This window comes from Oncorhynchus mykiss, chromosome 9, assembly GCF_013265735.2.
Source record: "Oncorhynchus mykiss isolate Arlee chromosome 9, USDA_OmykA_1.1, whole genome shotgun sequence".
Lineage (NCBI taxonomy): Eukaryota > Metazoa > Chordata > Actinopteri > Salmoniformes > Salmonidae > Oncorhynchus > Oncorhynchus mykiss.
Genome location: NC_048573.1, coordinates 28,488,913 through 28,511,987, shown reverse-complemented (window position 1 = coordinate 28,511,987; position 23,075 = coordinate 28,488,913). Strand labels below are relative to the sequence as shown.

Sequence of the window (23,075 nt, the reverse complement as noted above, 5' to 3'; positions counted from 1 at the left end):
CATTCAACCGCCAACTCCCTGTTTCACACAACAAGCGTCCATTCTCCCTGTCACGAGGGGATATGTAGCTTTAAGATGAACTCGTCCAACCTGTTACGGTCAACCCTGTTACGGCCAAACCTGTTACTTTTGAGATGGGGAAAAAATGTGTTATTTATGAAGTTTGGCATGTGCTCCTTATGACAGAATGTTCAAATGAGATGAAATCAAAAGGTTTTCTTGACCAAGCGACACTTTTCAAAAGGTGGAACAACCCTGTGGTGTTGAGGGGGTGTTAAGGTCACGAGGGACTCACTTGCTGATGTACTCTGCGTTGAGCACCTTGTTGCACACCTTACACTTGAAGCAGCCTAGGTGCCAGTGTTTGTCCAGCGCTACCAGGGACTGCTCGTTCTTAAACTCCTTCCCACAGCCACAGCAGTCTACATGGGGGAGAGGGGGGTGGGCAGAGAGAGAAGGGAGAGAGAGAGAGTGAGAGTCAGAGAGAGAGAGACAGAGAGAGAGGGGGCGAGGGAAAGAGAGATAAGGGAATGGGAGAGAAAGACACAGGCATAAATATATAGAGATGTATCAGGAGGAGAGAAAGAAACAGACTGGAAAGTGTTAGGAAGTGATGGAGCAAGAGATACAGTATACACTATATAGGCTATGTAGATTGAGGGAGAGTGATAGTCAGAAGAAAGATGATGATGTGTAGTGCAATGTAGGGTGACTCACTGTGGACAGCCTGTATGGGAGCAGGGCTGTTGGCAGGCAGGGGCTCTGTACAGTTTTGGCAGATACACTCTTTACCGTTAAACGTCACGCGGTCACCGGCAGGGAACGGCTGTCTATCAATCAACAGACAACGCAAGACACCATCAGTTCACAACGCAAGTACGATGTCACAATAGCACAGAGATTCAGGTCACTCAACAGAATGCACTATCTCCGTGGAGGCTAATGTGCTTTTGTTTATGTTATACCTGTATGTTTGAAATGTCCATTACGTCAGATTATACGAGATGTAGCCCTGAACACAAATAATGAACACATTTCCATACATAACGTCCTAGAAGGGAGCAGTAATTACTGAAGAATGTCTGTCATGACACTGCAGAATTAAAGGTGACTGGAAAATGTCTCCATAGAAACCATACCACTCAGAATGCTAATTAAGGCTTCATGAAATGAGCATCAACAAATGAAATTGTCTTGCTTCCACTATATTTTGGCTATCATTTCTACTTCCTCGTACGAAGCCATTTCCGGGCCACAGAATGCTAGGGTGACATCGATCGGGGACAAAAAGAAAAGAACGATGGCTCAGGGCAAAACACATGCTACAGACATGGCTTTTATGAGTTGAAACAAATGATACTGGCGTGATGTGATTAGACACTCGTATGTCTGGGGAATAAACATGTATGCCAATAATCATCACTCATATGCAGATAATGAGCTCTATGATCTAGCTAGTTTGTTAGCTGTAGCCAGTCAGTGAAGTGTACCTGTCACCTAAGACAGATTTGTCAGTGGGTTTTCGTGTTGCCTTGGCTGAATCGAATCAAATCACATTTTATAAGTCACATGCGCCGAATACAACAGTGAATACAACAGTGAATACAACAGTGAATACAACAGTGAAATGCTTAGTTACGAGCCCCTGACCAACAACGCAGTTTCAAAAAAAGAATATGAATAAGAATAAGAAATAAAAAGTAACAAGTAATTAAAAAAGTCGGTGAGAGCTGATATAATGCTGTGTTTATCAGCCATTGCTCTATGCAACACCCCCACGGAGAAAGCACTGGTATCTAGGACTACACTGTCACACTGTCACAGCCAGACTAAGTGGAAGGTCAAGAATAAGGAGACACGCACATGTGCAAGAATGTGGGCACACTCGCAAACACACATACATACACACTTTCAGATCCCCAACGATATTGACACTGTCACACTGTCACAGCCAGGCTACTGAGGTTCAAGAGTAAGGAGGCAGACCCCCCCCCCCCCCCCACACACACACACGCACACACATACTGCTGTGAAGTCTGGACTAACAATGTTTTCTCAGGCCAAGCCACAGACAACACCTCGAACTCTGCAGGAGTCTATCTCTCTCTCGCCCTCTCAGTTCAATTCAAAAGGCTTTATTGGCAGGGGAAACATGCGTTTACATTGCCAAAGCAAGTGAAATAGATCATGAACAAAAGTAAAATAAACAATTAGAAACAAACAGAAAACATTACACTCACAAAAGCTTCAAAAGAATAGAGACATTTCAAATGTCATAGAATGGCTACAGTATATGCAGTGTTGTAACAATGTGCAAATGGTTGAAGTACAAAAGATAAAATAAATAAACAGAATATGTATATCTTCCTGTATATATTCCTGAGCCACGGCCTGTTCACCCCGCTATCATCCAGAAGGCGAGGTCAGTACAGTAGCATCAAAGCTGGGACCGAGAGACTGAAAAACAGCTTCTATCTCAAGGCCATCAGACTGTTAAATAGCCATCACTAGCCGGCTACCACCCGGTTGCTCAACCCTGCACCTTAGAGGCTGCTGCCCTGTATACATAGACATGGAATCACTGGCCACTTTAATAATGGAACACTAGTCACTTTAATAATGGAACACTAGTCACTTTAATAATGGAACACTGGTCACTTTAATAATGGAACACTGGTCACTTTAATAATGGAACACTAGTCACTTTAATAATGCTTACATGCTGCTTTACTCAACTCATAAGTATATACTTTATTCTACAGTATTTTAGTCAATGCAACTCCAACGTTGCTCGTCCTAATATTTATATATTTCTTAATTCCATTATTTTACATTTAGATTTGTGTGTATTGTTGTGAATGGTTAGATACCACTGTACTGCTGGAGCTAGGAACACAATCATTTTGCTACACCCGCAATAACACATAACGACTCTTTTCTGGATTTTGATCATTAGCGGGTATCGTCCTAATTCTGTTCTGCAATCATTATTTGGTGTTTTGCATTGTACAAGGAGGCTGTTTTTTGCAGAATTCTCAATTTGGTGTTTAGCCCATTTTGTCAATTCTTGATTTGTGAGCAGGCCCCAGAAGTATTTTTAGCCAGATCCTAATTGGGATCCTAATTTTGATGGCATAGAAGGCCCTTTTTCTCCCTCATCATTCAAAGCTTTGTGGAAGTTACCTGTGGCGCTGATGTTTAGGCCGAGGTAGGTATCGGTTTTTGTGTGCTCTAGGGCAACGGTGTCTAGATGGAGTTTGTATTTGTAGTTCTGCGAACTGAACCTTTTTTGTAACACCATCATTTTTGTCTTGCTGAGATTCACTGTCAGGGCCCAGGTCTGGCAGAATCTGTGCAGAATATCTAGGTGCTGCTGTAAGTCCTCCCTGGTTGGGGACAGAGGCACCAGAGCATCAGAAAACAGTAGACATTTGACTTCAGATTCTAGTAGGGTGAGGCCGGGTGCTGCAGACCGTTCTAGTGCCCTCGCCAATTAGTTTATATAAATGTTGAAAGGGGTGGGGCTCAAGCTGCATCCCTGTCTCACCCCATTGACTAACACTAGAGAGAGAGAGAGAGAGAGAGAGAGAGAGAGAGAGAGAGAGAGAGAGAGAGAGATAACAGGCTGGAGAGAGAGAGAGAGAGAGAGAGAGAGAGAGAGAGAGAGACAGAGAGAGAGAGAGAGACAGAGAGAGAGAGAGAGAGAGAGAGACAGAGAGAGAGATGGGTAGAGTGCTAACACTAATCAGATGTTTTTGGACCAAGGAATTGCGGATCATGTTGCACCCTCAAATCCCACACAAGAATACTGTGTATGACACAAACACGCGGCACATGCACAACCCACCCGCCCACCCAGGCGCGCACACACACACACACACACACACACACACTCCGTGGGAAACCTAACACTGCTCTAGAAATAAGTGGCCTGCGAGTTCCTGACCGCACACTTAACATTCCTGCTTCAGTGCGAAAGAGGCTCCCGTTACCTTCCAAGGCCTGAAAAAACCACACCACTTTTCCACACACACATACAGTATACACACATACAGTATTCAATTTGAATGAGTTAGGAATTGCAGGTCAAACTACGGTATTGGGAGTGTCTTCAAAGTGTCCACATGCCCAATTGAATGTGGGCACCCATTTGTCTGTGTGTCTGAGTATCCCTTAGGGGTGTATGCCCTCGCGTGTGTCTCCACCACTGTTGGTGATGTGTGTGTCCCCACCCCCCACCCCTGTGTGTGTGTGTCTGCTGCCATCGTGTATGTACGCATGCAAGGAGAGTGTGTGTGTGTGTGTCTCCTACTTGCAGCTGGCGCAGACGAAGCAGCGTGGGTGGTAGGTTTTGCCCAGGGCCGACACCACCTCTCCCTCGATGAACTCCTCACAGCTGAAGCAGCGCGTGCCGTACATCCGCTGGTAGTCCAGGGTGCAGATGTACTCCCCCTGGCGCACAAAGAACCCCCCTTGGGCCAGGTCAACGCCACACACTGCACGGAAGGGGTAAAAGGGGGAGAGAAAGAGAGGAGAACACAATTAGACATAGGATCAAAGACAGCAGTGTGTTGTCATGAGGGCTAAATTGCATGAGGGGGTGGTACAGATGGCTAACTCTAGCTGAAATTCACAAGGAGAGGCCCAAAGAAGAGAGGGGGATAAGGACTCAGTAGATAACGCCAACACTGAGCTCCGAGAGCTTGAGTGACAGTCTGGAACAAGTCATAGGACGAACATTGTTCTACGCAAGAGCCTGTTCTACACATCCTCTTATTTTCACACACACACAGGCATACACACACACATGCACACACACACACACACACACACACACACACACACACACACACACACACACACACACAGGCATACACACACACACACACACACACACACACACACACACACACGCACGCACGCACGCACACACACACACAGGCATACACACACACACACACACACAGGCATACACACACACCCACAGGCATACACACACACACACAGGCATACACACACACACACACAGGCATACACACACACACACACAGGCATACACACACACACACAGGCATACACACACACGCGCACACGCACACACATATACATTCATGCTACAGTACACACACATCACAACTTCTGATACTCTTACTTACTGTTGCTAATACTGCACAATTTAAACATTTTCCCCCCAATCCACCCTTCCCTGATACATGTGTAAATATTGTACTATAATTTGTTGGACGGTGAAACCCATGAGCTCTATTTTCGGCTGGTGTTAAGGGGCCACTGTTAGTTAGCAATTTCACCATGTAAAAACTGGTGCACTGGCATTTTCCAGCCTTAATGCCAGGATCAGCAATTTACCCGTCTTATATCAGCTTGCTTGTGGGGTGGAAATATTAGAGGTGTGTCCTTAAAAACATGATCCAAAGTGCTAATTTCAGGCAGCGCTGATGAGGATATTTAAGACCAACCAAAAGCTGGTTTTAATGGTAAAACAGTTGGTTTTGGCATAAATATTGACATATTTAGAAACATAGAAAAGGAACGTTTTTTCCCCATTTCGTTATATTTGATTAAAAACCAAGCACAGCCTCCCCTCCTCTTCATTAAGACTTATTCTGTCTGCCCAATGCAATAACATGAGTCAAATCTGTCGATAAAGGGTCTGGCTCCTGAGACCGACTGGAAATTCATCTTAAAAAACCAAAGCTTTATTAAAATACCAAGTTTGCGAGGAGTAAAACAGTGACCTGACATTCCCCTTTTTCTATCTATGCATCGTAGTCAGGCCCACATTGTTTTAGCCATGCAGGTCCCGTTTTGGACATCCGCAAAACCCCTTCCGCGATGTGAGGCTATGTTTCCAGGCCCTTTATGAAAGGAGAGATGAGCACCTCGGTGAATACCGGGGAACCTTGTATTTAGAAGCCATCTGTAACCTGTCAGAATAGCTCATTTTCCGTCTCATTTTTACTACAACCAACCTTACTAGAACGATTCACCTTCCGGGTTTGGTGGTGACAACGTCCGTGGTGCTTTTGCAACGCAACTTCTTATGTGTGATTGATCTGTAAGACGGTTCCGATTATGGTCATAAAACATACAGGTCGATTCGGGAGCAGTATAACAGCAAGTGGACATTCTATCCATATTGGATCTTTGTCCAGCTACTGTGAAAAGTTTGGATGTGTGTAAAACCCTCCATAGCCTGTGTTGTTTTAATATTATATGCCCACAGAGAGAAATGATGGTGCCTGTAAGTGTGATGTAGCCTACGTTGTTTTAATATTATATGCCCACGGAAAGCAATTATGGTGCCTGTAAGTGTGATGTAGCCTACGTTGTTTTAATATTATATGCCCACGGAAAGCAATTATGGTGCCTGTAAGTGTGATGTAGCCTACGTTGTTTTAATATTATATGCCCACGGAAAGCAATTATGGTGCCTGTAAGTGTGATGTAGCCTACGTTGTTTCGTTTGGATTAGAATTGATTTGTTCTCTTTTTAGGCCTTATCAATAATTCATTTAATCTTTCTTATTGACAATGTTTGGCATGTCCATGCTCAGCTATAATTCAATTTACAGTAGGCCTAGCCCCTAGATCAGTGTGAATGCCATTGGAGCCATGTAATTACTTAGAAGAATGTGGACGGAAAATGGGTTCAAGTTTTTTTTTACATTTAAAAAAATATATATATATATTTTTTTTTAGCAAAGGTAGGTCTACATTTTGTTATTTCGTTTCTGTAAGCTATTTAACACATAACGGACTAACATTGGAATTGGAGTTGATTCCAAGGGAATACATAAAAGACCGTAAATAGTCATCACAACCCAGCCCTTCACGCCAACCCCAGCAAGTGCGCCGATAATTGTGATGGTGAAAATAGCAAAAAGATTTCTGACACACCCCCCCGAACCTGTAGCGCTAGTGCCTGCACTTAGATGTACCATCGCGTTAGGTTTGTTAAAATAGAGCCCCATGTGTATCCTGTACATACAACTAATACAACTTGAAACTCTCCTCTCTGTCTCTGTCTCTCTTTCTCTCTGTCTCTGTCTCTCTGTCTCTCTCTGTCTCTGTCTCTCTCTGTCTCTCTCTGTCTCTGTCTCTCTCTGTCTGTCTCTGTCTCTCTCTGTCTCTGTCTCTCTCTGTCTCTCTCTGTCTCTCTCTGTCTCTCTCTGTCTCCCTCTGTCTCTCTCTCTCTGTCTCTCTCTGTCTCTCTCTCTCTCTCTGTCTCTGTCTCTCTCTGTCTCTCTCTGTCTCTCTCTGTCTCTCTCTGTCTCTCTCTGTCTCTGTCTCTCTCTGTCTCTCTCTGTCTCTCTCTGTCTCTCTCTGTCTCTCTCTGTCTCTCTCTGTCTCTGTCTCTCTCTGTCTCTCTCTGTCTCTGTCTCTCTCTGTCTCTCTCTGTCTCTGTCTCTCTCTGTCTCTGTCTCTGTCTCTCTCTCTGTCTCTGTCGAACCTAATAACCACAGAAACAATACATTAACCATGGCAACAACACACAATACACAAAACCGCCTTGACGTCCCTCCCTGGACACGCACGCTGGAAAGATCAATCCCTTCTCCAGTCATTTAATAAAACAAAGTGAGTTCCTTTCTTTTCACTCCCTCTTTTCTCAGAAGGGAAGGAGAGGAAGAAAGAGTGATGTTTCAGCTGCTCCGTGTTACACCAGGGGAATCCTTGTGGCCCACTGCAACTTCTTTACAACCTTCTGACAACCTTTAAGCAACCTGACCCAGGGACGCACCATCCCAATAAAAGAGCTGCCAAACAATAACCATTGAATGTTGCTCAGGAAGTGGTGGACATATTTTCCAATAGAAGCTCGAATCCTCATTGGTCGGAGCCACCCTAGAATGTGGCACATGCAGCCTGCTTTCTAATATCCGGGCCTGTGGGATGACAATGCGTGAACCCTGTCCAGAGTTGCCTTTGTGTGCATGTGTGTGTGTGTGCGTGCGTGCTTGCATGTGAACCTTGTCCTGAATAAGATCATAACACTCTGGCCCAGCCGGGTAAACCTGGAAGCTGCCGGACATGAGGCAACAAGCATTGTTTCCAACACGTCTTCGAGTGATTGGGCTAGAAAGGGTTCATTACGAGGGAACAGACTGTACATAACACAATGTGCTGTGTGATGTGGTGACAACAGTTTGCGTCGCTTGTAGGTCTGTGAGTTGATACAGTGGTTCTATTCTACGTTTGGAGACCGTCTATAGTTGTGCTTCTCTCTATGCAACCGGGTTGAACTGTGAAACTATGCTATCAGTCAGTCCTCTACAGAGCATTCCTCCTACCTCCCCCTCTTTGATCCAGGTCCCTAAAGGGGCCAGAGGAATTAGGAAACAACTATAAGGAGTGTTTCAATCCTGGCGCCACCCTAGAGCCACCTGACCCTCTGCCAGCAGCGCGGGTAACCCGAAACCGACATCTCGCTCGCTTCTGTTTCTCTCTCTCGGTCTCTCGCTCACTCTCTCCTGAGAGAGGGAAAGAGAGAGAGAGAAAAAGAGAGTGAAGGCCCTAAGTCTACAGCAGGCTTGTCTTTCACAGATTGATATGTATACCTGCAGCAGATGGTCGCCCACAGACCACAGACCACGCCAGAAAGGATTTATCTGTATAAGGAAGGGGGAAATGTAGGGGAAGTGGAGGTTGAGTCAGCCATTACAGTGGTGCAGGCTCATGGTGATGATGTTGATGATTACCCAGGTCGACCCCACAAAAAACGCAGGTCAAGTACATTGGTTCCTCAATTAAAAGTGGTGAGGTTATGCTCCGACACTTTGTGGTAGATAGCGGCATGTTGTGGTAAATTGCTCATTCCGACCATTGCGTCACACTATCACAAGTGGGAGTTAGAATGCTGGTTATGCTTTCAGGGTGTTGCTTTCGGGTTTCTCCCCCCTCGAAAATCAGAATTCGAAGATTACAAACTAGCTTTATTTACCACAGTGTGGAGAGACTGACTGCCCCTCTATGTAGAGTGAGTTTCTGAAACATGGAGTCCTTTTTTGATGACGGGAAGAAGAAACTGAATGAAGGTCCAGCGTGGGTATAAAGACGGAAAAAGGTTGCCCGTATTTACAAGACCTGGGCTATTTCATTTGGTTTGTCACTAGTTTATTTAGGCAATTTAATGTGTCAGTTTAGGCTTGGCCTATTTAGTAGGCTATTTTGTCAGCCTAAAGCTGAGTGACTCACTCATCTCTGGCTTTGGATCTCAATAAATAAGCACCTACATTCTTTCTGATCGCCTTGAATAAAGAAATGTTTTGACCAAGTCAATCCGCACATATCTCCCTGCACCCTCACATGCCACGTCTTGAAATGTGCAGACAGACAGAGTAAAAATACCTTTCCATCGTAATACTTCTGACAACCAACTTCCTAACTCCGCCCAGAACTTTTGGATTTGATCAAATCCCCCACAAGGCATGGGATTATTACAACCTAACAAAAAATGAACCTGGTCATTTAATTGAATTCACTGAAGACCTATGGGTTTAACCTTCTGAATTAATGATTATATTGAAGAAAGAAGCCGCCTCTAATGAGTTCCACGAGCCGATCCATTACCCGAACAAAATAACAGAAATTGGTTTAGCCTAATTGTTTCTATGACTACCGACAGCAGGCTATTATTCCTTTTTCCTCATGTCTATGCAACATTTTGCTCAACAGAAACCATGTCATGAGTTAAGAACAATGCATTAACATTTTCGCAATGCATTGTGGCACATTGACAACCCAAAACGCCTTGAAAGAGCCGAATAAAGCCACTAAATCAATAACTTAGAAAACAGTCCAGGAAGAGGATGTCATCCACTGTGCCCGGTCGCAGGCTCGCAGTTGGCTTCTCTCTGACACCACAAATCCATCTGTAGGTGACGCTTTATCTTTTGGAACAACAGAATTACCAGGTGAAGAGTAGGCTCTTTATTTGCCTCCAAGGCGAGTGTGGCCTCTTTGAGGCGATAGAGGAAATCAACAAGATCCACAAGTATTCTTTCACAATAGCTGGCTTTCTGTTATCTGCAGTTTGGAGCGTAGCGAATAGCACCCACTCCGCGAGCAAACACTCTTTGTTCATGTAATGGACTGTAAGGCAAAAGTAGGCTATTTTTCAAAAATCGGCATCCACATGTCAAGTCGCGCCATTGTATTTACCCAAGTTCTCTCTCAACTCCGGGACCACCCCCAGCTGATTATTGTGTCCTATGCAGGACTCTAGCGCAAGAGGAGAGAGATGCTCAAGCAGAAACATTCACACCTCCATTCATTTGCAAAGGGATAGTCTAATATCTCGGCTAGGTGTGAAATATCCCACAATTTGTGCCACAGTTTAGACTGCAGATAGATGCTGCGGTCCGTCAGAGTTGAGTCCTATGGTGAAGTGTAACCAGCGTCCCGGAATCGCCTCTTCACTATCGACGTTGAGACTGGTGTTTTGCGGATACTATTTAATGAAGCTCCTAGTTGAGGACTTGTGAGGCGTCTGTTTCTCAAACTAGACACTCTAATGTACTTGTCCTCTTGCTCAGTTGTGCACCAGGGCACAACTTTCTATTCTGGTTAGAGCCAGTTTGCGCTGTTCTGTGAAGGGAGTAGTATACAGCGTTGTACGAGATCTTCAGTTTCTTGCTAATGGTGGACAGAATTCCCGTACGGGGATTGGGGATTGGGCCAAACATGGTGGGAAGGTTTAGGGGATGGATTTAGCCTGGGAAGGAGGAGTTCTGGTATGCAGTCAGGACTCTGATCTGGTATGTCCTGGTATGTAGCAGATAGAATCCTATCCACTCTGCCTCTACTCCCGGTGCCAGAGAATGTGACGTTTGGGACACACTGGCACCAACATAGACTCATCAAACATCCTCGTGTGACCTGTGACCTAGTAGAAAGGACATGGAGTTGGCTGGAGGATGACTCAGAGAAGACTGGGAATGATAAAGATATGATGATAAAGATATGACAGTGAAGATAATGATTTTGACCGTCATCACCCATTGAAAATAAATAAAAACCAGTCCTAAGCATGGCAAGTAATGTAAATGACTGAGTAATAATAAATATGAGTAATACATCTCTTTCAGTAACCAGGCAGGACAGCCAGCATGCTGACACTCTAAATAGGCCTACTGTCTGTCTCTGAAAAGAGAGGTTAAGAGAAGCACTAATGAAGAGCGCTAATGAAGTGCTAATGAAGAGAGGAGAGAAGCGCTAATGAAGAGAGGAGAGAAGCGCTAATGAAGAGATGAGAGAAGAGAAGCGCTAACGAAGAGAGGAGAGAAGCGCTAACGAAGAGAGGAGAGTAGCGCTAACGAAGAGAGGAGAGAAGCGCTAATGAAGAGAGGAGAGAAGCGCTAATGAAGAGAGGAGAGAAGCGCTAATGAAGAGAGGAGAGAAGCGCTAATGAAGAGAGGAAAGAAGCACTGAGCACATATTTCCATTTCAGATTACCGGTTCCTTGTACAAATCAGTGTCTAAATGATGACGATGCAGTATCTTCAATCAGACTGTTCTAAATGCTTCAGTTCTTCTCAGGGTGTGTTGAGCGGAGTGGATTATGCAACGTGTTAACCCAGTTTACCATCACATAATCCCCAAAGTTCAGTACAGAGCAGAGAGAGGGTGTGGCCTGTACGCTCCTCTCCTCTCCACTAACGGAAATGGTTGAGCTTTCTTCCTCTCATCTCTCCTTCATTTATCTCGTATCCTTTGTTCATTTTGAATGTGTCAAAGCAGCTCCCCTGCCTGCTGCTGCACTTATGGAATCAGATCCAATCAAATCAAGTGTTGTTAGGATGTGCTTTATCCCCGTACGCACAATAAGGCTGTCAAATGAACAATAGCCTGTTTTCAAGCATAGGCTACCATGTTTAATCAAAGAGCCTTCTCACAAATGGCAAGTGGATGAAACACACAGTAGGAGTGAGCTATTTAGGCCCAACACAAAGACTTTCAATGACTCCCTAAAGAAGAGACGTCATCGTTCCGAGATCAAATCCATCACAAACATGTCACAGTCAACCGCATGTGTTTTTTTTGTTTGTTTGTTTTTTCCCACCTTTATTTAACCAGGTTGGCAAGTTGAGAACAGGTTCTCATTTACAATTGTGACCTGGCCAAGATAAAGCAAAGCAGTTCGACACATACAACAACACAGAGTTACACATGGAGTAAAACAAACATAATACAGTAGAAAAATAAGTCTATATACAATGTGAGCAAATGAGGTGAGATAAGGGAGGTAAAGGCAAAAATAAAGGCCATGGTGGCGAAGTAAATACAATATAGCAAGTAAAACACTGGAATGGTAGATTTGCAGTGGAAGAATGTGCAAAGTAGAGATAGAAATAATGGGGTGCAAAGGAGCAAAATAAATAAATACAGTAGGGGGAGAGGTAGTTGTTTGGGCTAAATTATAGATGGGCTATGTACAGGTGCAGTAATCTGTGAGCTGCTCTGACAGCTGGTGCTTAAAGCTAGTGAGGGAGATAAGTGTTTCCAGTTTCAGAGATTTTTGTAGTTCGTTCCAGTAATTGGCAGTTGAGAACTGGAAGGAGAGGCGGCCAAAGGAAGAATTGGTTTTGGGAGTGACCATGCTGGAGCGCATGCTACAGGTGGGTGCTGCTATGGTGACCAGTGAGCTGAGATAAGGGGGAACTTTACCTAGCAGGGTCTTGTAGATGACCTGGAGGCAGTGGGTTTGGTGACGAGTATGAAGCGAGGGCCAGCCAACAAGAGCATACAGGTCACAATGGTGGGTAGTGTATGGGGCTTTGGTGACAAAACAGATGGCACTGTGATAGACTGCATTCAATTGATTGAGTAGGATATTGGAGGCTATTTTGTAAATGACATCGCCGAAGTCGAGGATCGGTAGGATGGTCAGTTTTACAAGGGTATGTTTGGCAGCATAAGTGAAGGATGCTTTGTTGCGAAATAGGAAGCCAATTCTAGATTTAACTTTGGATTGGAGATGTTTGATGTGAGTCTGGAAGCAGAGTTTACAGTCTAGCCAGACACCTAGGTATTTGTAGTTGTCCACATATTCTAAGTCAGAACCGTCTAGAGTAGTGATGCTGGATGGGCGGGCAGTTGCAGGCAGCGATCGGTTGAAGAGCATGCATTTAGTTTTACTTGTATTTAAGAGCAATTTGAGGGAGCGGAAGGAGAGTTGTATGGCATTGAAGCTCGTCTGGAGGGTTGTTAACACAGTGTCCAAAGAAGGGCCAGAAGTATACAGAATGGTGTCATCTGCGTAGAGGTGGATCAGAGACTCACCAGCAGCAAGAGCGACATCATTGATATATACAGAGAAGAGAGTCGGCCCAAGAATTGAACCTTGTGGCACCCCCATAGAGACTGCCGGAGGCCCGGACAACAGGCCCTCTGATATGACACACTAAACTCTATCAGAGAAGTAGTTGGTGAACCAGACGAGGCAATCATTTGAGAAACCAAGGCTATCGAGTCTGCCGATGAGGATGTGGTGATTGACAGAGTCGAAATCCTTGGCCAGGTCAATGAATACAGCTGCACAGTATTGTTTCTTATCGATGGCGGTTATGATGTCATTTAGGACCTTGAGCGTGGCTGAGGTGCACCCATGACCAGCTCTGAAACCAGATTGCATAGCGGAGTAGGTATGGTGGGATTCGAAATGGTCGGTAATCTGTTTGTTGACTTGGCTTTCGAAGACATTAGAAAGTGTTAGCTCATGGTTAGTATTATTAGTCTGTATAGGGCATTGACTTACGATACGGAGCATTTTTTAGCACATGGGGATGTGTGAAACTTACTCCTCAGCCTGAAGTGTTGCTACTAGCGCTGCTCGAATTGAACATTTTTCAGTGCCGCAAACTGGTAAGATACTTCCAGAGGGCGGTCAGTTGTGCTCTGGGTTCAAGCCTCGGTGAGGTCCTGGGTTCAAGCCTCGGTGTGAGCCGAGTGTTACTCGCTAAATAAGCAGTGGGACCTCGATTATGCATGCTTAGTGGAAACTGGATGCCCAGTAGTGTGTGTGTGTGTGTGTGTGTGTGTGTGTAACTCAAAGGCCTCTGACCTATTGAACTGTGAGTCTGGAGTGCTGGTAAGGGGTGTGTAGCCTAATGCTTGAGAGAAGAAAGCCATGTGATATTATGTTGCAGTAGATTAGGTTTCCTAATTTTATGGATAGGAAGTAGCTACTGACTTTGCTGGAGTGAGAAATACAATAACTTAGTCTCAATAACTATTTGAGATCCATAGCTAGGCCAATCCCACATGAAAGAAATACTATTTTATAAATGCTATAGTATTCACTAAATTGTTTTTTGCAGGCTGTAGTATACATGTTGCACCCTCTACAACCACGGTGATTATTACTATCTGACCCTGCTGGTTATCTATGAACATTTTAAAATGTTCTCCAACCTGCACAGCCAGAAGAGGCCACCCCTCATAGCCTGGTTCCTCTCTAGGTTTCTTCCTAGGTTTTGGCCTTACTAGGGAGTTTTTCCTAGCCACCGTGCTTCTACACCTGCGTTGCTTGCTGTTTGGGGTTTTAGCCTGGGTTTCTGTACAGCACTTTGAGATATCAGCTGATGTAAGAAGGGCTTAATAAATACATTTGATTTGATACTGTAGTGTTTCTGCAGACACTACTGTAGTATTTTCATTACAGTGTTTTTGTTTTATTATCTTTGAAATAGAAGTGGGGGCTTTCTCTTTGAGGAAACCTACTGTAGAAATACTAAAAGAGCTAATAACCTGTAGGTAGGAAGAACTGGGGTCTGAATGGATATTTATGAGCTCCTGCTCTTTTGTATAACCTGCTGGGCACCCAATATATGGTCTATACTTGGCAAGTGGGTTTCTCACTTATGGGTGGCACAAATGTTGATACAGAGGAGGGGAATGGGCAGGGTATATGCAAATTAAGTACTGTAGTATTTACTATAGTTAAGAAAAAGTGTAGTGCTTTTGCAGACCGTAGTGTTTTTGCAAACGTTACTGTAGTATTTACTATAGTTTTTTTTGCATATAATACTGTAGTATTTACTGTACAGTATACTACAATATTTTATAGTAAGTACTACTTATGTTAGAGGGATACTACAGTGTGTAGTAGAGTATTATAAAGTATACTACAGTTTACTACAGTACTGTAGTGTTCTATTGTAAACTGCAGTATTTTTTTTACGTGGGAACTCAACCCGACTACTCCATAGTGCTGCAGCCCCACTAGTGCGCTAGGCCAGGGTTTCCCAGTCAGTCAGAGCGTTGACATCAAGCAGAAATTGAATGATGCTTTAGAGGTAGACAATACATAAAAACACACACACACACACACACCGAGACCCATGTCTCATTAATTATTGGTATGGGTGCATTGTGTAAGAGAGAGGCATTAATATAGATGACCTTCGACTCGTGGTGGCTGAATAAAAACAGGAAGCTGGGGATAAACAGAGCCACAACCGGACACACACACTAAGGTGACCACATTTAAAATGATTTTCCAGGACAGTGTAGCCTACATGAATAAAAACATCCCTCCCGACACACACACTCAAAAAATAACATTACCAAAGTTTGCATTTGCATAGTTCTAACACTAAATCTGTTTCTGTACATTTTCCAGTGGAAATTGTTAAAGGTAGTCCTCGTGCATAGAGTTGCATGGTGTTTTTTATTATTATGCTAATTATATTTCCGCAGGAGCGTGGACGTCGACCTTTTAACGTGAAAAAACTGAGTCAAAGCGTAATTCCATTATCTGTGGAATTGTCGATTTTTATCGTCCTAGCACAGACACACACGCACAGGCACACGCACACACACACACACGCACACACACACACACACACACATACACACACACACACACACACACACACACACACACACACACACACCTTAACCCTTCCTTATACTGCCTGTTTATAGCCAGCCGGTCAACAAGAGTCTACAATGACCAGGATTCTGACAATACTATTATACAATACAGAACATAATAGACTAATGCCCGTCTGCGAGGCCCAAAACTCCCTATCCTCAGAACATCCCATTTGTGAAAGGTTATCTAATGTAGCATGAAGGGAAAATGGAAATGGAAGCTACTTACGAAGTAAAGGCACTCAGAATATCTCCTCGGAGGATTCCCCTCTGAAGACTATGTGAAATCAGAGTGATTTTCTCCACCTAATTCATACATTTCCTGCTGAGAGAAATAATAAGAAACCTCTCTGTCTATCGTATCATTTCTTCAAGGTCATTCACGGTGAGATTTACGACTTAAAACGGAGTCATTTCTTGGGTTGTAATAATACAGGATTAAACGGATGAAGACACTTTGAGGTGTACTTCCACATCCAACTAGTTTCATCTATCGGGGCCTGTATTCATCAAGCTGATCTAGGATCAGTTCCTCACCCCGTCCATATAATCTTCACCATCATGATCTAAAAGACAAAACTGATCATAGATCAACAGTCCTACTCTAAGACGCTTTATGGATATGTGCACTGAACTGCTGTAGGTATTCAGGGATTTCCGATTTGTCTTGAAATGCTCCGTTGACATGTTTCATAATGTTTCCTAACCAGCAGCTTTCCTTAGTGGAAATAATACACACTGACACACACGCCTGAGCAGCTCATCAACAAATGAATCAGACCGGGTCTGTGTGCATACAATTCCCTGGTTGGAGAGGCCTGTTTGAAGGCTAACATCGAACTATCAATAGTCTGGGCTGTAGAAACACTGCCTCTGTGTGTGTGTGTGTGTGTGTGTGTGTGTGTGTGTGTGTGTGTGTGTGTGTGTGTGTGTGTGTGTGTGTGTGTGTGTGTGTGTATGTGTGTGTGCGTGCGTGCGTGTGCACGTGCAAATTACCTTTTTGAAAGCTGAACAGAACCAGACCACAGGATGCTAATGAAATTGCATGTCATTTAGATGTAATTTGTGGCTAATCTAATTCCCTATCCTGATCCTGCAGATGAAAATTAAAATGGACAACAACAGCCAGCCCAGACATCTGGTTAAGCCAGATTAGTCTTCAAGACACCAAGTGACCCTACATACAGCCTCAATATGCTGCTGCTATTAAATATATACAGTATGTACTGTGTGCAATGTGTATACCGATATGTCTGTATGTGACCTTGCTGGCAGTCCCTTGCAAAAGCCCCTTTGTATTTTACAGTGTGTGCCTGGGTGGTAGTATGAGTGGACATGCGTGTGTGTCCTTGACAGAATAAAATGCTACGTGGGGATTGGAGTGCAGAGTCTATGGTCGATTGTTTTGCCCACGGTCGATCATTTTGACATGAGAAACAGAAACTCACTTCAAGGTGAGACTTTGCTCCCACTCGGTGGAGCTAAACTGCTCGCAGACTACTAAGACAACGTAAGAGAGGCAAGCTAGCGTGGGTCTGTGTCTGTTATTCGTTCCCACGGCGTATTACATCATGTTTGTACATCGGATTTTCTCCTCTCTCCGTTCACAGGCCCTGACATAGAACAGGAGAAAACCTGACGTTTTTTTAGTCTACAGTAGCCTATGGTGCTTAGTTTGTCCTGAACAGGAAAACCTCTGGGCCCTACCCAACAGACTGTGTTTACTGTACTATACCTATTGAGTACATTCCATTCAAATCTAGACCTGGCCCAGAAGGACCCCTATGGAACAAGCACTAGACCCTGGGCCTGTTTCAAGGTCTGACAGAGGTGGGCGTTGGTGATATGTGTGAGTGTGGGGTGAGGTCACTATCCCATCCCTGAGTGACAACAACAACAAAAAGCACCCGAGCTACGAAGGTTCTGGTCAAGCAACAAGAGAACAGAGAGGCCAAAAGCCAACACCCCCATTGAGAATATCTAAAACAGCTGCCATTGTCCCCCCCCCCCCCCCGTCAAATAGACCCCGGAACATGTGGTTGTTCGTGTATGTTTACTGTCCAACACCAATAGTTCTAGGAAGGAATCTATTTGGATAGGTTAATAATGAAATTGATAGCTGATATCGCTAACAGTTGCCTGTTTTTCCATAGGTCTATGTACATAACGCTCACCGGCCTGTAAGCTTGTATAGTAAGTTCGGGTGTCCACAGTTTTGCTGGCAGTAGGCAATTCCCCTTTGTGTGAAAATGCTTTTGTGATGTTATCATCCTCCATGAGAACAAAAACAGGCGAGGGATAAAAATCTCCTCAATGTTCTGCCAGACAACAGTTTCAGTGTATCTTTCATTTTGGACATAGCTGATTCACTAACTAACTAATTAATCGGGTGTCATAAAATCCGACATAACAGGACAGATAATGTGACAGATAAAGTTCTTGCATCAACAAAAGCTAGCAACACTTGATAGCATTCCTGGCATAAAGTGAATTAGCTAGCTAAAAGTAACATGATTAAACAGCCTAGGGCTACATCTGAGGCTGTATTTTGTGTTACCACTCCTAGCCCTGATGATATCAGACTACCAGAGCCACTGGGGGGGGGGGGTTACATTAAATGACTAACCCTGTGTAGCATAGTGCTAATTATAATTGGCTAGCAAAGTGCTAATGGTTTCCCCTTCAGAACTGGCACCGTTAGCCGCCTAGCTTACACCCGTGGTAGCTCTAATTAGCGATAAGCAGACAGGGAGGTCATATTATTTGATATGGTTGATTCTCCTCCAGGTCAACCTGAGGAGTCTTTGATGGTTTTCTGATACGGCCCTGTTGCAGCCTATAAAGTGGCTGGAGCCAGAGTAGGTTGAAGTTACCTCCAACCACTGATACAGGGTCAGATGTTTATTCATCCCTCTAATGGTTTAGGTTAAGATTAGAGGTAGGGTAATCTGTTCCTAGATCTGGACTTCAGAGTAACTTCTACCTCAAGCTCTGGAGTACACTCAGTCCACAACATCTGGAAGTTTATTGTCAAAACGGGCCCCCACCCTCATACCTCAGGATACATGAAGAATTCTGGCAGTATAAATCCAACAATTAGATGGAAAATTGCATTCCTGCAGTGGAATTCTGGGAAGGGCAAAATAAGGCTTCCTGATAAGGGGGGTGGTTCAGCTGGGTGTTGTCTCGGTAAACACTCTAGTTTAGTTTTTTTTGTCATTAGGGGGTTGGGGGGTGGTTAAGGGATTGGGATTGGGGTGTGGACGAACCCCCTCGGTGCCTCTCCCTGTCAGTGTTGAGTCTATAAGGGGTATTAATACCGCCCTCTAAATGCCTGACATTTCATTAACGAGCCTCATACATTTCCTATGAGAAACCACACTGACAAATGAACAAAACATGAATACATACTGTATTTCAGGCATAAACCAAAAACATCAAGTGGAGGAAATATTGAAAATGTAGGAATTGCTAAAGAAAATGTAATACAATACTATTGCAGGTGTAAGAATCTTCACACTTAGTGCATTTCCCCTCGGACCAGACTTCCCCTATGAATCAGTAAACCAGGGATAAACATTTCAACATGGAGAGTAGGCTTGGGCGGTATACATCATATACTGGGGTATTCTGAAATATCTACGGGATGGTTTTTCAATACCGTCAATACCGTTGAAACTATTCCTTTGATGTTTTTTGATACATTTGAATATTTGCCCGTGACTTTTTAAGCAAATACCTGTAGTCAACTTGCGCAATATGTTAGGAAATAAAGAATATTGCGTTCTTAACTTCACCTGTCACATAATTGTTTGTTTACAAGCACGACAAGAGACTGGAGCCTTGTGAGTCACTCACTGTTGTGCACCAGGTGATCTACTTAGAGTATGGAATTCGCAACTAAATGTTTGCCAGCTAGATATCGTATAACTATTAAGTTAACTCTCTTAAATGTGTTAAATGCTCTGCAGTTGTTCATTTGGATTGCTAATTTAGTAGCTAGTTAGCTATCTAACGAAGTTTAGCTTGCCGGTAACACCAGAGATTCCCCTCCTGGATCAAGAGCTTTGCTGTCTAATATTTGTTATGTGCGTGCAGCAAACCGTGAGTAGCATTTTTAAGAGTTACTTGTATAACTTAATGAACTGGGATGTCTGTCCTGAAAATAGTTTAGGTCAGAGGCTGTATAAAATGGTCTCAATGCCTTCATTAGCATCTAGTTACCATTCTATATGGGATTTTACATGTCCTTGTTAGCATTGCTAACATTCCGATTACAATGTCTCAGTGAAGTCTGAAAATAGCGCCCCTTGTGTTCAGTGCCGGTATTACCAAATATCCCAGTATGGCACAAGGTCGATAAGAAGGTATGACAATCTGGATACCACCTAAGCCTAAATGAGAGGATGATCTCTTTAGACAGTGTCACTCACTAGAGTCTAGACCTGCCTTTATTTTTCAGCTCCTCTTCATTTCCTCTCTCCTTTTTACTCATCCCTCGTTCCTAGATGTGAGTTTGAATGGGGGGGTGAGGGTGTCCAGTGGCGTTACACACTGATGTAAGAATAAACGTGATAAACTGAAGGAAGTGCACAACATTGTCCCGACCCCGCTGGTTTCCTAGCAACCCCGCTTGTGTTCATAACAACATCACACTGACACTAGCCCCTAGTGAAAGACTGGGGCCTTACAGAGTGCAATGGAGATGACTGAGAGAGAAAGGAGGAGTGGGCTGAATATGAGATCACAGCAGCCAACTCTTTAGCTACACACACACAAACACACAGACACACACGGACACACACAGACACACACACACAGACACACACACACACAGACACACACAGACACACACAGACACACACAGACACACAGACACACACAGACACACACACACACACACACATTAAAAGAGACAAAACAGGAAACACTGATCCTTCTGTTCTTTGATTGCTTTGACCTGCCCTATCTAACCTAGCCTGTTTGTTTTCTATGGTAGTGCTCTGGTGAGTGAGTGAGATACAGTAGCAAACATGATGACTGTACGTTGCACCTGCTATAACCAATGCCCATAAGAATGCAGGAAATCCAGTAGCTAACTGCCAGTGCTCATGATAACTAGTCAGCAGTCTTTGTGTGTCCTTGTATCTGTATCTGGTGAGAGCATTGGGCCAGTAACCGAAAGGTTGCTGGTTCGAAATCCCCAAGCCGACGAGGTGAAACATCTGCCAATGTGCCCTTATGCAAGGCAAGGCAATTAAATCAAATTAAATCAAATGTATTTGTATGTGACAAATACATTTGATTTGATTTGATTTAATTGCTCCTTTAAGTCGATTTTGGATAAGAGTGTCTGCATCAAAAAAATATGTATTGACTAGATAATAAGAGGTTAGGGGTCAAGGCCGACGTACCTTTGCAGACGAAGCACTTGATGTGGAAGTGTTTGTTCTGCACGCGCAGCACCTCTCCCTTGCAGGCCTTGCCACAGTTCTGACAGGGGATGGAGCTGCTGCTGCTGACCCCCTGCTCCAGAGGGCTGTGGACACCCTGCTGATGAAACACTGAAAGAAACGGAGAGCGGCACCGAGGTTAGATAGAAAATGCACACACATGCATTTGGAGATGTCACGTGTAGAAACATACTCGTGAACAAAAGCATTCATGACTCATGCAAAACGCACACAGGCAGGCACACACACACACACACATTCATTACATAAGTATGTTCGAAACTTCAAACAGCCCGGAGGCCCGCACATGGTATGTACTGTTATGATATATGACAAGTACTGTATGTCTATGAGTAGTGGTAAAGATATGACCAGATAATTGGTTCAGTCCATACGAAGTCATGGTACAGTATACAACATCAGCTTACGTCTTCCAGCACCTCACCCTTCTCCATTTATAATGACACAAAGCGCTCGCATACTCACCCATGCAAGTCATCATCCCATCCCAATACGGACAACTGATCAGACAAACAGAGAGACTCTCTCTCTCTCTCTCTCTCTCTCTCTCTCTCTCTCTCTCTCTCTCTCTCTCTCTCTCTCTCTCTCTCTCTCTCTCTCTCTCTCTCTCTCTCTCTCTCTCTCTCTCTCTCTCTCTCTCTCTCTCTCTCTCTCTCTCTCTCTCTCTCTCTCTCTCTCTCTCTCTCTCTCTCTCTCTCTCTCTCTCTCTCTCTCTCTCTCTCTCTCTCTCTCTCTCTCTCTCTCTCTCTCTCTCTCTCTCTCTCTCTCTCTCTCTCTCTCTCTCTCTCTCTCTCTCTCTCCAAACCGGTTCTGTTTTGGACACCATGGTTACTCCTAATTGAGGTTCAAAAGAAGGGGGAAACAATGGCATTCAGATAGACTGCCTGTGCTAAGCAGGGCACCGTTTGCTAGACTAGTGTTTACCCGAGAACCAGTTTCAGCTTCAGTGTCCCTCCATTCATTCATTCATTCATTTATTCATTCAAGAGTTTCTCCTCTCTGTTCTTTGTCTGCCAACATTACCATTGAGAACTTGAGAAATGTCCCTGTTTAGCCTCTACTTAGGTCCAAATGAGATTTGGGACTCAAACAAAGCCATGTTAGGCACTCTACAAGCTGTAGAGTTATGTCTGTTGCCGACGACAGTGAAAAACACCTTCAACGCCATTTATTATCCCTTTGACTAGAACCTCAGGCCATGACTAGAAGAACCAGACTCAGAGGTAGAGCAAAGCATTCTGGGAATGTTTAAAGGGCCTCTGGTGAGGTAAAAAGCTATTTTTCAGTTTTATACAGCGAGCGGAAGACTGGTTAAACAACAGGGATCGGGGAGTGTGTGAGGCAAACTTCAAGGCAAACAAGATCTTATGAACCTCCGTGAACTAATGCCATGGGATGACAAAGAAACAAGGATATTCACCATAAAGGCTAGAGGTGTGGTGCTGGTTGATCATACTTCATGTTCCAAGATCTTGTCTTTGAATAAAGGCCATGGCCTAATCAAGTGCACTGTGACCCCAAAATCTGCTTTGAATTCCAATCCATACTTCCAGATTACGATCAGTTGCATTTTTATGGAGATATTCGTAGTAATCACATGACAGTTCAACAGGAGGCATATAATATAATCAAATATCAAATAATCAAATACTCTGGCATATATTGGAAGTCTGCTGCTTGTCAACAGGAAGCAGAACTCTGTCT

At 44.0% G+C, this 23,075-nt stretch overlaps 1 protein-coding gene and 1 non-coding gene across 10 annotated transcripts in view; both read right to left on the bottom strand.

The window, feature by feature from the left end:
- LOC110531876 (actin-binding LIM protein 2) overlaps nucleotides 1–23,075 on the bottom strand; it is a 100,115-nt gene that overhangs the window by 36,389 nt on the left and 40,651 nt on the right. For all 9 annotated transcript variants that reach the window (XM_036987768.1, XM_036987767.1, XM_036987766.1 and 6 more), the window contains exons 2-5: nucleotides 21,312–21,461; nucleotides 4,313–4,496; nucleotides 718–830; nucleotides 296–422 (exon numbers count right to left, since the gene is read on the bottom strand). In XM_036987768.1, the coding sequence (XP_036843663.1) occupies nucleotides 296–422; nucleotides 718–830; nucleotides 4,313–4,496; nucleotides 21,312–21,461 (574 nt within the window). The remainder of the gene's footprint in view (nucleotides 1–295; nucleotides 423–717; nucleotides 831–4,312; nucleotides 4,497–21,311; nucleotides 21,462–23,075) is intronic.
- LOC118966204 lies at nucleotides 14,716–14,771 on the bottom strand. The gene has a single exon (XR_005053470.1). It is a non-coding gene; the product is annotated as a U7 small nuclear RNA (small nuclear RNA).